At 42.1% G+C, this 17,874-nt stretch overlaps 1 protein-coding gene across 1 annotated transcript in view; it reads left to right on the forward strand.

Annotated features, from left to right (window-relative positions):
* The window catches only part of RMND5A (required for meiotic nuclear division 5 homolog A), a 364,184-nt gene that overhangs the window by 336,127 nt on the left and 10,183 nt on the right, over positions 1-17,874 (forward strand). The window contains exons 3-6 of the mRNA XM_040335239.1: positions 4,902-5,036; positions 12,365-12,465; positions 12,651-12,817; positions 16,511-16,676. Coding sequence (XP_040191173.1) covers positions 4,902-5,036; positions 12,365-12,465; positions 12,651-12,817; positions 16,511-16,676 — 569 coding nt within the window. The remainder of the gene's footprint in view (positions 1-4,901; positions 5,037-12,364; positions 12,466-12,650; positions 12,818-16,510; positions 16,677-17,874) is intronic.

Raw genomic sequence — 17,874 nt, forward strand, 5'->3', positions numbered from 1 at the left:
CCCAAGGTGTTTTTACAGTTTGGGACTGCGTCGCTTTAACAGACAATTGCGCGGTCGTGCGACGTGGCTCCCAAACAAAATTGGCGTCCTTTTTTTCCCACAAATAGAGCTTTCTTTTGGTGGTATTTGATCACCTTGGCGGTTTTTATTTTTTGCGCTATAAACAAAAATAGAGCGACAATTTTGAAAAAAATGCAATATTTACTTTTTGCTATAATAAATATCCCCCAAAAACATATATAACATTTTTTTTCTTCCTCAGTTTAGGGCGATATGTATTCTTGTACCTATTTTTGGTAAAAAAAATCGCAAAAAGCGTTTATCGATTGGTTTGCGCAAAATTTATAGCGTTTACAAAATAGGGGATAGTTTTATTGCATTTTTATAAAAAAATAATTTTTTTTTTACTACTAATGGCGGCGATCAGCGTTTTTTTTTTTTTTCGTGACTGCGACATTATGGCGGACAATTTTGACACATTTTTGGGATTTTTGTCATTTTCACAGCAAAAAATGCATTTAAATTGCATTCTTTATTGTGAAAATGACAGTTGCAGTTTGGGAGTTAACCACAGGTGGCGCTGTAGGATTTGGTGTACACTGTGTGTGTGTTTACAACTGTAGGGGGGTGTGGCTGTAGGAATGACGTCATCGATCGAGTCTCCCTATATAAGGGATCACTCGATCGATGCAGCGCCATAGTGAAGCAGGGGGAAGCCGTGTTTACACACGGCTCTCCCCGTTCTTCAGCTCCGGGGAGCGATCGCGACGGAGCGGCTATAAACAAATAGCCGCGCCGTCGTCCCGGATTGCTCCGCGAGGGGACCCGACCGACGCAAGTTGCGGGGGGGGGTTCTGATCGGACCCCCGACCCACGTCTAGGCAGGGACGTACAGGTACGCCAATGTGCCTGTACGTGCCATTCTGCCGACGTATATGTACATGCGGCGGTCGGGAAGGGGTTAAAAGTGTATTTTTTTCCCCCAAAAAAAAGTGCGCTTGTAAGACCGCTGCGCAAATACGGCGTGACAAAGTATTGCAACGATCGCCATTTCATTCTCTAGGGTGTTGGGATAAAAAATATATATAATGTTTGGGGGTTTTAATTAGAGGGAAGAAGATGGCAGTGAAAATTGTGAAAAATAGTTAAAAATGACATTAGAATTGCTGTTTAACTTGTAATACCAACGGCCACCACAAGATGGCGCCAGCTCACACATCTGGTGGTAATAACTTGTAATACCAACGGCTCACCACCAGATGGAGCCAGCTTCCATGCCAAGTCGCCAGGACGCTATTTCTAGTCGCCCTGGCGACCAGGATTTGTCGAGCCCTGCCGTGTATTGCCCCCTTTAACATCAATGACAGCTTTAAGTCTTTTGTGGTATTTGTGGACGAGGCTCCTTTTTTATTTTCTTAGATGGTAAAGCTGCCCATTCCTCTTGGCAAAAAAGCCTCCAGTTCCTGTAAATTATTGGGCTGTCTTGCATGAACTGCACATTTGAGATCTTCCCAGAGTTGCTCAATGATATTGAGGTCAGCAGACTGAGATGGCCACTCCAGAACCTTCACTTTATTCTGCTGTAGCCAATGACAGGTCGACTTGGCCTTGTGTTTTGGATTATTGTCATGTTGGAAGGTCCAAGTACATCCCATGTGCAGCTTCCTGGCTGATGAATGCAAATGTTCCTCCAGTATTTTTTTGATGACATACTGCATTAATTTTGCCAACAATTTTGACCAAATTTCCTGTGCCTTTGTAGCTCTCACATCCCCAAAACATCAGCGATCCACCTCCGTAACTTTCATCATAGGCCTTGTTGACTTCTCTCCCAATATAGCATTCGTTTGTGGCCAAAACGCTCACTTTTGGTCTCATCACTCCAAATGACTTTTGCGGGCCACATTAAGTGGAGTGGACAGAAGACCGATCCGTGTCCGCTCAGTATATGCAGAGCAGACACAGCCCACTCTACTCTGTGGGCCCTCCCATCCGATCCAACCAGATGGAAGGGGGTGGATCCCCTTCTGTTTTTTTTTTTTTTTTGTGGATTGGAAGTAGGTGGGTGCAAATGGACACAAGTCCGTTTACATCTGCCGCTCCATAGAGATGAATGGAGTGTCTGTGTGGGTTGAACCAATCATGTGAAATGGGCCTAAGGCCGCTTTCACACTGCTGTGCTGCAGTTGACCTGTGGGTTTCCTGGGTTAGCTGCCCTTTGCCATCGATATCTATTATATCCTGCAGGTGTGGCACACTTTCTGAAAGCACACCAAACCCGCAGGTAATAACAGAAGTCTATAACTCAGTGCAGGTAACCCGAATGTGCATTGCGCTGCACCTGTGGATCAGCTTATAAGCAGCCCAGTAACCACTGCAGAACAGATATGCCCAAATATGCACCGTTTTTAGTAATAACCTTACAGGAAGCATCCGCTTATGTGGCTCTGCTCCTTCTGCAGCCGCTTGCTTCCTCTACCGCTGGCTTCATTCAGACCACTGATGCTCTGGGATGGCAGGTCGGCAACCTGCGATCTGGGCTTGCAAACCTGCTATCCCTTTCCTGTTTAATACAGTTCAACTACCTTTTCCCGCAGATCCTTTGACAATTCTTTTGCTTTCCCCATGACTCAGAATCCAGAAACGTCGGTGCAGCACTGGATGAAATGTAAGGGGTCTGTCAGGAGTCCAGAAACTCACTGACCTTTTATACACACATTACAAGCAAACGGATCACAGGTGAGGGCGGTTACCTTTTTAATAGCCATTCAAACCCCTTTGTGTCAACTTGCATGCATGTTGGGTAAAAATCGCCAGGGTATGTAAACTTTTTTGATCAGGGTTATTTGGGTAGTTTCTGTTCCCATTATGATTTAAAAAGAGGTACACACAGTTTATGATAAATGGCTTCAGCCAAACACTAACCATGAGTGAAAAAAGTTTGTGTTATTCCAAGAAATCATAAATTCTGGCAGGGTGTGTAAACTTATGAGCACAACTGTAATTTGTAATAAAAACATCTTTGCCGTTCTGAAGCTTCCCTCCAACAACCGCTTTGCATATTTTCCGTATTTTATATATACTAGGATTCTGTACTTGCCAAATATGCTGCAGAAATCTCTCTAGGTGGGGTGTGTGATGCACCTAGAAGTTCGGATCACGATTTTCACAATTCATATGGACGTTGGCGCGTGTAAATTCATTTATTTTGTGAGCGCTGTAATTCTTATTTTCATTTGCTCAAGCGTTTTGTGTACAGCATCTGCAAAACTACACAATTATTCATTCACTTCAAGCGCAAGTTAATTTATACATGTAAATCTCACAAGGACACAGTTTCTTGAAAGTGCATGTAACTCCGTAATCAGCTGCTATATTAAAATTGATATAATAAAGCTGAGGAAAAGTATTAGATGGAAGTGGATCAGCTTCAACTCCTGATACAGACAATTTCAAAATTAGCGAAGCTGAAGCTAAGAGGTCTGTAACGGTCATCACCCCACGACAGCTTATCTGACACTCCAACCATCCAACAGACATCAGACATCCCATTTCCCAGAATAACGAGACTTGCTCTGTTACTGGTTTCAAATGTATGAACACTTTTAATGGTTAGCTCTCAAGTTTATATACAGTTTTCAAGGCATGTTTCGGTGATCACAGGAACAATCAAACTCTCCACCCACCTTTCACACCCTGGGGGGGCTTCAATACACCTTCAGATGGCTAATTGCTAAACATTCCAGACTTTTCGGCGCCGGTCTATAATTAACATGACCTAATCACTGCACCTGAGAAGTCACATTCCTTCATTAACAGAATTCAACAAAACACCATCACACAATGTTTTCCCCTCAATCCACATCTGTAGACAGACGGTCTGTCTCCGACAGAAAGGTATTCACACCTGAGCATCAATGGGCTTTACACAGTGTTATCACACAATGAAAGGCCTTTCAAGAGCCAGCCACATTTAACATGTCAACAGTCTACAGAGAGAGATGAGTCATAGAATAAACCAACACTTTGCAATATCTCCTGCAATATGAGCTATCAGTAATGTCCCCTGTCCTGTAATTTAGGATATCATTTCTGTCACCCTATGGCCCTATCGGACATAAGGTGACCCTAGACATAAGACTACTTGGTGACGCCGGTACAGGAGTACCCCTCACCTTTCCAAAGTCTGTTTGTCACGGGTCATTCCGTTACAAGGTCTTTAATAAAAGACTTTAGAATATAACTCTATCATATATACTTTTATTGCTCACATAATTTGTAATAGAAACATCTTTGCCATTCTGAAGCTTCCCTTCAACCACTTTGCATATTTTATATATACTGTGATTCTGTACTTGCCAAAAATGCTGCAGAAATCTCCCTCCACTGAGTCTGTCTGCAACCATTTTAACTGTGGGCAGCTAAAGCGACTGTCTGTTTACTTCCTGGATATACAGAGACCTACAGAGTCATACCTCTAGCTCCGCAGCTCTCATTGGCCCTCTTGTGACTTATCCCCCTCCCTTCCTGGCAAACTCTCGCAGAGAGATAGGGCTGTGCATGATGTCATAAGCCTAGTTTAATGACCAGACAAAAAGGAAGTGAGCTGTATCATGTATTTACTGTCAGAAAAAAAAAAATTACTATCCAAAGTCAGAACAACAAGGGAAGAAGATTTAATAGATGGAAAGTTTAAAACATGACTGAAGGTCGCTTTAAAGTAAAAAAAAATTTAAGTAACAAATGCCAAAAAGTGATTTTTAAAGCCATCCATGTATGTGCACATGTAAATGTGTCGGGTGCAGCTATGAATAAAAACATCTTGCAGTAAAAATTTTTTTTTTTCTTTCCCTTTCCCTTATTTGAGACCTCCCTCCAAACTTTTTTTTTTTTTTTTTCAGAATTTTGATGCGGACATCAGCAGTGTGGGCATTGATGGCTGCTGGCAGGCCGACAGTCAGCGTATCCTCAACGAAGTAATGGTGGAGCACTTCTTCAGGCAAGGAATGTTGGATGTGGCTGAAGAACTATGTCAGGTATGTTCATAGAACAGGACTTCTTACTTTATTTTCTTAATGTATATACAGTATGTATGGATGTTTGCATGTTAATTTATTTTCATTATCGGGCATCTGTGATAATGGTGTCTGAAGGGGAATGTATATGTTTCTGTGCTTTTAGAACCACCAATGAAATTCTCAACTTATGTCAAATTCATGCTGTAGAGGCAGACTATAGTCTGTCCTCCTAAATTCATGTCAGGGCTGGACTCCTGCTATTTACAAGCAGCTCTTTTCTTTCAGTGCATAAAAGCTGCTCAGCTGTCGGTTAATTACCTGCCTCATTAATCCAGCCTACAGCCAGATCCTTTTGGCCATTTAACCACTTTAGCCCCGGGCCTGTTTTTCAGAGTCGGTGTTTACGAGACAAAACCATTTTTTTTTGCTAGAAAACTACTTAAAACCCCCAAACATTATATATTTTTTTTTAACACCCTAGAGAATAAAATGGAAGTCATTGCAATACTTTTTGTCACACCGTATTTGCGCAGCGGTCTTACAAGCGCACTTTTTTTGGAAAAAATTCACTTTTTTAAATGAAAAAATAAGACAACAATAAATTTGGCCCAATTTTTTTATATATTGTGAAAGATAATGTTACGCCGAGTAAAATGATACCCAACATGTCACGCTTAAAAATTGCGCCCGCTCGTGGCATGGCGTCAAACTTTTACCCTTAAAAATCTTGATAGGCGACGTTTAAAAAATTCTACAGGTTGCATTTTTTGAGCTACAGAGTAGGCCTAGGGCTAAAATTAATGCTCTCGCTCTAACGATCGCAGCGATACCTCACTTGTGTGGTTTGAATACCGTTTTCATATGTCGGCGCTACTCGCGTATACGTTCGCTTCTACACACGAGCTCGTCGGGACGGGGCGCTTTAAAAAAATTTTTTTTTGCTTTTCGCATTTATTTTTATTTATTTTAGAATTTTTAACACTGAAAAAAAAAAAAAAAAAAAAAAAAAAACACTTTTATTCCTATTACAAGGAATGTAAACATCCCTTGTAATAGAAAAAAGCATGACAGGTCCTCTTAAATATGAGATCTGGGGTCAAAAAGACCTCAGATCTCATATTTGGGCTTAAATGCAAAAAAAAAAAAAAAAAAATTGGAAATGTAATTTTTTTAAATGACAAAAAAAAAATATGTTTCTTTAAGAGGCTGGGCGGGACTGACGTTTTGACGTCACTTCCGCCCAGCGGAGCTATGGGGACGGGCGAAGGAGATTTTTCCTTCAGTCTCGTCCCCGCTCAGCTGCCGGATGGTCGCGATCTCCTCCGCCGCTACCGACGGCTACGGTAAGCGGCGGAGGGCGCGCGAGAGCGGCGGGAGGGGCCCTCTCCCGCCACCGATAACGGCGATCTCGCGGAGAATTCGCCGCGGAGACCGCCATTATCGTTAACACGGCCGCCCACAGAAGAGATGAATATCTCGATTGTGGCAGCAGCTGCTACCGTTACCGAGATATTCATCTCTAAAGTGAGGACGTATAATGATGGTGGGCGGTCGGCAAGTAGTTAAACAGCTTAGCTCGTTCCCTCTTTACCCTTGCGTGGTCTATGATCTCCAGATTTCCTCTGTCTGATTTGGCCTGGCTGACTTCTTTTGATACCTGTGCCTGTTTTTTGCGCATAAGGCTTCATTTCCACTGGCGTTTTTACAGCCACTGTTGTTAGCCTTTTTTACAGCTTAAAAACGCCTGTCCATGTTTATTTTGTAAAAAAAAAGCTTTAAAAAAAGCCGCGGCCGCGTTTTTGAGCATTTTTTTAACGTCTGGCGTTTTTACAGCTCTACTCTGGAGCTTCAGAACGCCCTGGCCCCGCGTTTTTTTTTACAGCTCAAAAACGCCTATGCCATTTGCAGCTCAAAAACGCCTATGTGGGCATGATGCCATAGAATAACATGGACAGGCGTTTTTAAGCTGTAAAAAACGCTCAGAAAAGTGGCTGTAATGAAGCCTAGTGGAAATGAAGCCTAACTATACTGACTTCTGTTTCCTGACCCCAGCTCATCTGATCACCCGCTCTGCATCCAAACCCTGGCTTCGCTTATTGACTGCGTTTCTGATCTGGGTTTTATGTTTTTGTTTGTTTTTTTTTTTAATTTTTTTTGGAGATTTCATTAGCCACTTCAATACAGGGCACTTATACACCCTTCCTTCCCAGACCAATCTTGCACTTTGCCAATTACTCAGTCATGCAACACTGTACACAAACAAACAACATTTTTATAATAAATTTGTTTTCACACAATGCTTTATTTTGGTATTTTAATCGCGACTGGGTCTTTTTTTTTTTTTTTTTGTGACATAAGTGAACATTTTTAAAAAAAAAAAAACACTTCTTCGTTTACACTACTACATGTATCTTTGGTAAAAAATAACCAAAATAAATGTATATTATTTGGTCTGTGTGAAAGTTGATCTACAAGCTTTGGTGCAAATCATTGACAATTGATTACACCCGGTGAACTGACTGAAAGTAGTCCAAGGTATTTAGTAAGGGCCCTTTCACACGGGCGGACGAACGGTCCGTTTTTTACAAGTCCGTTTACGAACTTCTAATGCTTCCCTATGGGATTGCAGACGTTAGCGGATGATGCATCCGCTAATGTCCGTAAAGATCCGCTTTTTCAGACGGAAGAAAACCCTATTTTTCTTCCGTCTGGTGGAACGGATCGGATGAATACGGACACACGGTCCGTATTCATCCGATTCCCCATAGGGGAGAGCAGAGGAAAGACAAGGGCGGTCTCTGCACAGTGTGCGGGGACCGCCCTGTCCGCCGACAGCTCAGCGGGATTTTACGGATGATCCCCGCTGAGCAGATGGACACACACGGGGCGGATCAATACGGATCCGCTCCGTGTGAAAGAGCCCTAAGACCCCTTTCACAATGGGGCGTTTTTGCAGGTGCTATAGCGTTAAAAATGGTGCCTGCAAAGCACCCTAAAAAAGCTGCTCCATTCACTCCATTGTAAAAGCCCTTGGGCATTCACACTGGAGCGGTGCGCTGGCAGGGGCGGATTTAACCCTTTTTTTTGGTTGCTAGCGGGGGTTAAAAGCGCCCCACTGGTTGCGGAAAAGTGCCCCAAATTCGTTGTGTGTGTTTTTTTTTTTTTTTTTTTTTACACAAAATTATCATATACGTTATTCCTCACACACAGCATATGCATACTTCCAATTGCACCCAAAAATACATTCTGCTCCTCCTCCTGAGTATGGTGATACCACATGTGTAAGACTTTTTCAAAACCTGGCCACATACAGAGGCGCAACGTGCAGGGATCACCATCAGGTGTTCTAAGAAGCATAAATTGCACATACAATTTTCTAACGACCTATTACATTTTTTAAGGCCCTGGCACACCAAGACAGTGGAATTATCCACAAAATTACCCCATTTTGGAAAGCAAACACCCCAATGTATAATTTATAAAGCATTATGAGACTTTTGATGGGTTCTGTGTTTTTTTTTTTTTTTCAAAAAGTTTGTGGAAAGAAAATAAACTTATATTGTGTGTGTATGTATATGTATATGTATGTATGTATGTATGTATATATATATATATATATATATATATATATATATATATATATATATATATATATATATATATATATTCTATATCTCTCTCATAATCTCATATTTTTTTATATATTTTTTTTACAAGTTGTAAATTTTATTAGATTTTTCTAACAGTAGCATGTACATGGCAAAAATTACACCCCAAAAAATATTCTACTGCTACTCCTAAGTATGGTGATATCACATGTGTGAGACTTTTACACAGCCCAGACACATGGAGAGGTCCAACATGCAGGGAGCACCATCAGGCGTTCTAGGAGCATAAATTACACATTCAGTTTCCTGACTACCTATCACACTTTTGATGGTCCTGGAGCACCAGAGCAATGGTATTGCCCACAAAATGACCCCATTTTAAAAAGAAAACACCCCAACTGGTGACAGACACTTGGGTACTTTCATGAGCTAGAGAGGGCTACTTGGGTGGGCTGGTGACAGGTACTTCTGAGGGGCTGTGATGGGTCCTCTTTATTTGCGGGGGGGGGGGGGGGGACAATTGGGCACATCCCTGCACATTTTTTCATCCTGGTCTCCTCGCACACTGAGGAGGAGAACCTGGAAATGGCGCTACAGCCATTTGTGTCATTATTTTTTTTTTTTTTTTTTTTTTTTTCGTAAATAGCTTTGGACGGGCTGTGTCCCGAACGGCTTAGGCCCCGTACACACGACCGAACATGTCCGATGAAACTGGTCCGCGGACCAGTTTCATCGGACATGTTCGGTCGTGTGTTACGACCTAGCGGACAGGTTTCCTGGCCTAGCGGACAGGTTTCCAGCGGACAAAAGTTTCTTAGCATGCTTAGAAACTTGTCCGCTGGAAACCTATCCGTCGGACATGTCTGCTGGTTAGTACGTCTAACTAGCGGACCGAAATCCCGCACATGCGTCAAATTGATTTGACGCATGCGTGGAAGCATTGCACTTCCGTGTTTGAGAACGTCGATGTCTTCTACGTCACCGCATTCTCTGTCTGCGGGAATTTTGGTCTGATGGTGTGTACACACATCAGACCAAAAGCTCCCAGGAGACATGTCCGATGAAAACGGTCCGCGGACCGTTTTCATCGGACATGTCTCCTCGTGTGTACAGGGCCTTGGAGTCCAGGGGTCTCAAACTGGCGACCCTCCAGCTGTGCCAAACTACAAGTCCCATCAAGCCTCTGCCTATGGGAGTCATGCTTGTAACTGTCAATCTTGCAATGCCTCATGGGACTTGTAGTTTCACAGCTGGAGGACCACCAGTTTGAAACCCCCCTGGCTTAGAAATTCGTGATCATCGCTGAAGTGAGATGGTGCTCGGGTAAGTAATTAGGAGGGGGTGCTGGGGTGGCTGCTAACAAGTTGTGTGTGCGTGTGTGATTTTTTTTTTTTTTTTTTTTTAGAATGCAAACCAAACTTCTGCCTTTGCTCATTTAAGCATTGCAGTGTGGGCACAGCCACCCTGCTAGGAGGGTCTTTATTTCTCCTGAAGTTGTGCTTTTATAACCTTTTTCTCTTTGTTTGAGAATAACACACCGGCTAAAGTTCACTTGGCTGCAGTCAATACTGTTTGTGTAGTAAACCAAGTTAGACATTGTTGTTGGGCAAAACTGCAAAATCTGCTTGTGAGCTTGGCGCTCTCAATCTTTGTAACAAACTTACATTTTTTTTTTTCATAGTTTGTAGGCTCTACAACTCTCGCACAAACTAAAAATTATACATCTTTTTATTTTCAATTAAAGAAATGTAACCGTGTGTGTGTGTGTTTGTTTTTTTTTGCCTAAATTCATGAAGACATTTTGTTTATTTGCAAGGTTTTACAACAGAAACTACGTCTTTTAATATTTTTGTTTTATTTCCTTTTTATATAATAAGAAACCCAATGCTAATTAAATACCACCAAAATAAAGCTTTACATGCTGGCCTTCACATGGTTAGGGCTAGATTTAGACATGCATCTAAACCCGGCACTCTTTAAGAGCGATCGGATTGCCTTTCAGAGACGATTGACGGGTAGTAAGGAAGCAATGTGACTCCTCCTTATTGCCTGGTTTAACCCCATTTTTGCCAAACAAACACTCCAGAGTACTTGTACATGGGCAAATGCTCCGAAGTTTAATCCGATACCTGGACAGTCAGAGGTGATCGGTACGGGAGGCGTTAGAATCGCTGATCTTCCTGTATACAGTTCAATAAAGCAGCTGACCGTTCCCTCCCACTGCTTTTAGCTGCTTTATTGAAATCTATACAGGGAGATCGTGATTGTAACTCCTCACCAGCGCCGTACAGATCCTGATCAGCCCTGACTGTTTCCATATCCTCCTTCGGTCCCCCTCCGTGTCATTTACCGGCTCCTTCGGTCCCCCTCCGTGTCATTTACCGGCTCCTTTTTTTACTGAATGCAGTCAGTGATCGCTGACTCTGTGCATTCATAACTGTCACTGAGCATCATAAACTGTTTACGATGCTTCAGTTTATGAATGGAGAGGAGCCGCCATCGCCTGTCCAATCATCTTCAGTGCAGCTGAGGCTGCAGAGAAAAAGACTGGGGAATCTGTGTCCTCAGTCCCTTTCCCTGTCTAAAAGGGAGATATCTCGCCAAAGCCAACACCCCCCAACAGGGGTAATTAAAAATAAATAAATAAAAATAAAAAATTGTGATAAAATGAAAATTTGTAATAAATATTAAAAAGGTGAATTGTAAAAATAATAAAATAAAATCCTCATCTACTGACACAGTCCATGTGTCATCAGTGCTGCATATTGGTGCCACTGTCACATGACATAAAAAAAAAAAAAGAATCGGTAACGGCGAGTACTTTAAAAAAATATATATATTGGGATTTGTACTAGGTCTTTAAAGTGTTATGGTGACAACCCTATGACATGATATATTTTTGCCACTGGAGCGATGCAGCATGACCACAGCATGTAAACACCCCTGTCAAATGACAATGGGGAGGGGGGGGGGCTTAAAGACAACTCGACCGCTAACTAATTGCTATCGGTTTGCAGGAAGCATGAGTGGACCTGATAATCAGCCCAGTGGCCTTGGCCTCTTTTTGGCATCAAGTTTCACCACTGTTATAAATCTGTGAAATACCAGAGCCTTTATTGCCCACTGACGTTCTGTCAATTGACAACTGAATGACGGGGTGGGGGGGATTGGTCAACAAAAGGTTGAGGGGCATAACCTGATTTTAGGCATCAAGATTCTTTGTACAGCATAGATCGAGGATCCAAGAGCGGAAATAATCAGCATTTAGTAGTTGCTGGTCCCTAGAGAAAACATAAGTGATTACATATGTTGCCACAGATCAGCAATTAATGTATATTAGAAGAATGTAGAACAAGATGTGACTGAGCATGCTAGACCCTATGGGGTTCTGCCTCTGTAATCATCACACCAGATTATACATCAACAGTTGGCACTTCAGAGCTCCTTACCCCTAGACTGATTCTAAAGGATATGGACAATATTTTTCCTGATCTTTACAAATAAGCAAAGTCGCTCACTGGTTCATTGTCAAAATCCTTCAGTGTAGAGGCTCAGTCCACTCCGCTGAAGGATTTTCCCAGTAAACTTTGCTTATTTGTAAAATTAGCAGAAGGTATCCCGTATGAATCAACCTGGGGGAAGCAGCTCTGATGGTCTTATGGCTGTGATAATGACCTATGCTAATACTTTCCAGCATGTTTTTGGCTTGCTAACTTTGACTTTGTTTCTCCTTTTCAGGAAGCCGGTCTCTCTATAGATGCAAGCCAAAAAGAGCCATTTGTGGAACTTAACCGAATATTGGAAGCACTGAAAGTTCGAGTTCTCCGACCAGCCTTGGAGTGGGTATTTTATGAATTCAATGTATAGCACTTATGAAGTCCATATGACAAATGTTACTTCCAAAATGGTTTTATATGTTTTGTTTTTTTAGTACCGGTATATTCCTTAGTTAGTTTTTTGCTTAATTTCTTTTGCCAAGCTGTTTTATGTGCATTGTAAGTGACATCCATTTTTTTTTTCTCAGGTGGGCAGTGTCAAACAGGGAAATGCTAATGGCTCAGAACAGTTCATTGGAGTTCAAGCTACACAGGTTATACTTTATTAGTTTATTGATGGGTGGAGCAGCCAACCAGGCGGAGGCGCTGCAGTATGCCAAAAATTTCCAGCCCTTTGCTTTAAATCACCAGAAAGGTAAATATGTAATCCCAAACTCATTCCTTGTTTTATTTGTAGAGCTTATTTAACCCCTTCCGTACCGGGCCATTGTAAAATGACGCCGGCAGGAACCCTTCCTCGATCCGGGTGGACGTCATATGTTCCTGGTGATCTAGGGCGGCACCGCTCGTGACCCGGCTGCCACGATTGCCGCTAGGCACCCGCTAACGCAGACAGATCCACCTTCTGTCAGAGGTGAGGAGACCGATGCTGTGTTCCCAGTACAGAGGAACACACATTGGTCTCTTCCCCTTGTGAGTCCCCTCCCCCCTACAGTTAGAACACACTTTAGGGAACCTGTTAACCCCTTCAGAGCCCCCTAGTGTTAACCCCTTCCCTGCCAGTCACATTTACACAGTAATCCGTGCATATTTATAGCACTAATCGCTGTATAAATGTGAATGGTCCCAAAAACGTGTCAAAAGTGTCCGATGTGTTTGCCGCAATGTCACGGTCACAATAAAAGAATCGCAGATCGCAGCCATTCCTAGTAAAAAAAATAATAAAATAAAAATGCCATAAATATATCACCTATTTTTTAGACGCTATAACTTTTGCGCAAACCAATCAATATACTATTATTGCGTTTTTTTTTTTTTAACAAAAATATGTAGAAGAATCCGTATCGGCCTAAACTGAGGAAAAACATTTAAAAAAAAAACAATTGTCATATTTATTAAATAAAGTAAAAAATATTGTGTTTTTAAAAAAAAAATTGTCGCTCTTCTTCTTTTGTTTATAGCGCAAAAAATAAAAACCGCAGAGATGATCAAATACCACCAAACTAAAGCTCTATTTGTGTGGGGGGGGGGCATAAAGATTTAGTTTGGGTACAGTGTTGCATGACCACGCAATTGTCATTCGAAGTGCAACAGCGCTGAAAACAAAAAATTGGTCTGGGCAGGAAGGGGGTGAAAATGCCCTGTATGGAAGGGGTTAAAGGATGAGTGCGCTTTCATACATGGATGCATACTTGCTTACATGTGCTTTATGCGCTGCTATGTAAATGATATATAAAGTAAAATGTGAAGGAGAACTGCTGAACCATTAATAGTGTAACTCCTGCCACTCAAAAAGAAATAAATGTGTATGTATGTCCATACACGATTACAGGCATATTTTGAGCTCAATGTCTAGAGGCAGGAAAAAAACAACCTTATGATTCGCGTTTCTGATTGGAGCTTACTGGCAGAAAAAAAACATTACTCTCCTAAACTCGTCTAAACTTTGTACAAAAAATCCTCTGACCGTTTTTTTATTTTTGCCTAGAGAACAGAGTTTTTTTTTTTTTTTTTTTTTTGCCAGCCCTGTGTGCATGGAACCTTGGAGTGGTTAATAGTTTTTGTTCTAAATTTATTTACATTTTTTTGTATAGTAGATATGAACTACTAGACAATAATTTGTGCTCTAATTTCTCCTCATTCCCTGTGCCACTTGACAGTGTTATCAGCAGGACTGAAAGTGAGGGGAAAATATACAAGGAGGATTCAGGCAGCAAATATAATGTGGATGATGGTTCCAGAACCTCCTCTTTCTAATAAAAATGATTATTGCCGTCTGGGTCCGTCCTTGAAGAATTTCCCTTTTGCATACTGTTTTGCTGACAACACTGTTAACGGCATAGAAGGTAAAGGGAAAAAAAATGTAAAGAAATCATCTATTTCCTATTTCAATTCCCAGAGGGTGGAGCATTAATTCGCAGGCTGAGCTTGCCCATAAGCCAGTTCTCTTTTTGGAGACAGTTAAGCCTCGTACACACGATCAGTCCATCCGATGAGAACGGTCTGAAGGACCGTTGTCATAGGTTAACCGATGAGGCTGACTGATGGTCCGTCGCGCCTACACACCATCGGTTAAAAAAAACGATCGTGTCAGAACGCGGTGACGTAAAACACAACGACGTGCTGAAAAAACTTAAGTTCAATGCTTCCAAGCATGCGTCGACTTGATTCTAAGCATTCGTGGATTTTTAACCGATGGTTGTGCCTACTAACGATCGGTTTTATCCCATAGGTTAGGAATCCAACGGTTAAATTTAAAGCAAGTTGGCTTTTTTTTTTAACCTATGGTTAAATAACCTATGGGGCCCACACACGATCGGTTTTGACCAATGGAAACGGTCCATCAGACCGTTGTCCTCTGGTTAACCTATCGTGTGTACGAGGCCTTATTCGCATACATTTCCTAAGGAGGATCCACAAAGTTTATCCGTTTGTTCTCCAGTCAAGTCACTTCCATGGTGCATCTGTTGGTGACAAGAAGCCTGGTGTTAATGGGTCCAATTTGGCCACACGGTCTACACATGTAAAAATAGCATTTATCGTCCCATGACCATGCCTTCATCTGATTGGCTCTGGAAGGATGAAGCCATCTTTGTTCAGGCACTGTCTGGGTTTGACATCCACCACCCTGGACCGAGATGCTGGCTCAGATCAGCCCCTGGTGTGTGTGTGTTTCCTCCCCCCCCCCCCCCCCCCCCCCCCCCCAGTTGCCACCCGAGGCATGTCCTATGACGTCCTGGGGTTGGAGTGGTGATATTTGAATGATGCCTGCAGCTACAGGCATCTTCCAGATATCATTATTTTCTGCCGGCGATTACCTGCACCATAAAAACAATCATAGCGGTTCAGCCGCTTGACTGTTTTTACAGGCGGCGGGAAGGTACGTTCCCTACCCCTCCCTCCGGTGCTTCCACTGGCTTACCCATGCAAGAATCCACCGGCAGTTTGTAACATTTTTTCGGTGATCAGAGGACCAGGGGAGATGCTATGACATCACGTGTGACTTGGAGGAAGTAAAGCATGCTGAGTAATGGAAAGGCCGAGCTCCTATTGTTTTATTTATTTTTTGATCTCAGTCTTTCCTGCCTAGAGGAGAGATTATAGACCCCACATCTCTCCATAAAGAGGACCTGTCATGCACTATTCCTATTACAAGGGATGTTAACATGTATTCCTAGTACAAGAAATGTAATCAAAAATAAATGTAAAGACAATATGTAAAAATAGACAATTTTAAATAAACAATAAAAAAAATACATTATTTTAAATCATCCACGTGCTTGCACACAGAAGTGAACACATAAGTACATCGCACCCACATATGTAAACGGCATTCAAACCACACATGTGTGGTATTGCCACGAACATTAGAGCAAAATAAATAATTCCATCACAAGACCTACTCTGTACCTTTTTTTTTTTTTTTTTGTAACCTGTAAAAAAAAAAAATGTAAAGCGTCGCCTATGGAGTACCAAAGTTTGGTGCCATTCTACAAGTGTGCGCAATTTTAAAGCGTGACACGTTGGGTATCTACTCAACGTAATCACATCTTTCACAGTATACAAAAAAATTGGGCTAACTTTTACCTGAACCCCCCCCCGCCCAAAAAGTTGTTGCGCAAATACAGTTTGACAAAGTTGCAACGACCACCATTTTATTCCCTAGGGTCTCTGCTAAAAAAAAACATATATAATGTTTGGGGGTTCTGAGTAACTTTCTAGAAAATAAATGATTTTACATGTAGGAAGGGAGTGCCAGAATATGCTTGGTCGGCAAGTGGTTAAAAGTATACTGTTCTAGTTTATTATGACATCTCAAGAAATGTCAGCTTTTATATGTTGCTTAATATTGTGTCTTTAATAATCCTGTTTATCTGTGTTCTGTTAGACATTCAGGTCCTTATGGGAAGCTTGGTGTATCTGCGGCAGGGTATTGAGAACTCGCCTTATGTTCATCTTTTGGATGCCAACCAGTGGGCAGACATCTGTGACATCTTCACCCGAGATGCCTGTGCCCTGCTGGGTCTCTCTGTAGAATCTCCTCTCAGTGTTAGGTAAATGATGTTCTTGTTATCCACTTGACTTACCCCCTTCATGACCTGGCTATTTAGCATTGCACTAATTTAACTGGTAATTGCACGCCGACTGTATCACTCGGCCCTGCCCCCCGGCGCGCAATCATCCAATGAATGAGCCGAGAGGCCAGCGCGTTCAGGACGCAGGACTTTCAAGGGCTCAGGTAAGTAAATGGGGGGGGGGGGGGGGGACCACTAATCGTCAGATGTTTTTTCACCTTAAAATGCATTAATGTGAAAAAATATGTACCTTTAATCACTTAAGGACCGCCTCCTGCACATATATGTCGGCAGAATGGCACGGCTGGGCACAAGCACGTACAGGTACGTCCTCTTTAAGTGCCCAGCCGCGGGTCGCAGGCACGCGCCCGTGACCGCGGGCCCCGCGGACCCGATCGCCGCTGGAGTCCCGCGATCGGTCCCCGGAGCTGAAGAACGGGGAGAGCTGTATGTAAACACAGCTTCCCCGTTCTTCACTGTGGCGCTGTCATTGATCGTGTGTTCCCTTTTATAGGGAAACACAATCAATGATGTCACACCTACAGCCACACCCCCCTACAGTTAGAAATACAAATGAGGTCACACTTAACCCCTTCAGCACCCCCTTGTGGTTAACTCCCAAACGGCAATTGTCATTTTCACAGTAAACAATGCATTTTTATGACAATGGTCCCAAAAATTTGTCAAAATTGTCCAAAGTGTCCGCCATAATGTCGCAGTCACGAAAAAAATCGCTGATCGCCGCCATTGGTAGTAAAAAAAAGTTTTTTTATAAAAAAGCAATAAAACTATCCCCTATTTTGTAAACGCTATAAATTTTGCGCAAACCAATTGATAAACGCTTATTGCTATATTTTTTATTTTTTTACCAAAAATGGGTAGAAGAATACGTATCGGCCTAAACTGAGGAAAAAATTTTTTTTTTATTATATATTTTTGGGGGATATTTATTATAGCAAAAAGTTAAAAAAATTGCATTGTTTTCAAAATTGTCGCTCTATTTTTGTTTATAGCGCAAAAAATAGAAACTGCAGAGGTGATCAAATACCACCAAAATAAAGCTCTATTTGTGGGAAAAAAAGGACGCCAATTTTGTTTGGGAGCCACGTCACACGACTGCGCAATTGTCAGTTAAAGCGACGCAGTGCCGAATCGCAAAAACTGGCCAGGTCCTTTA

The sequence above is a fragment of the Rana temporaria genome, chromosome 1 (genome assembly GCF_905171775.1).
Source record: "Rana temporaria chromosome 1, aRanTem1.1, whole genome shotgun sequence".
In the NCBI taxonomy this organism is placed as follows: Eukaryota; Metazoa; Chordata; class Amphibia; order Anura; family Ranidae; genus Rana; species Rana temporaria.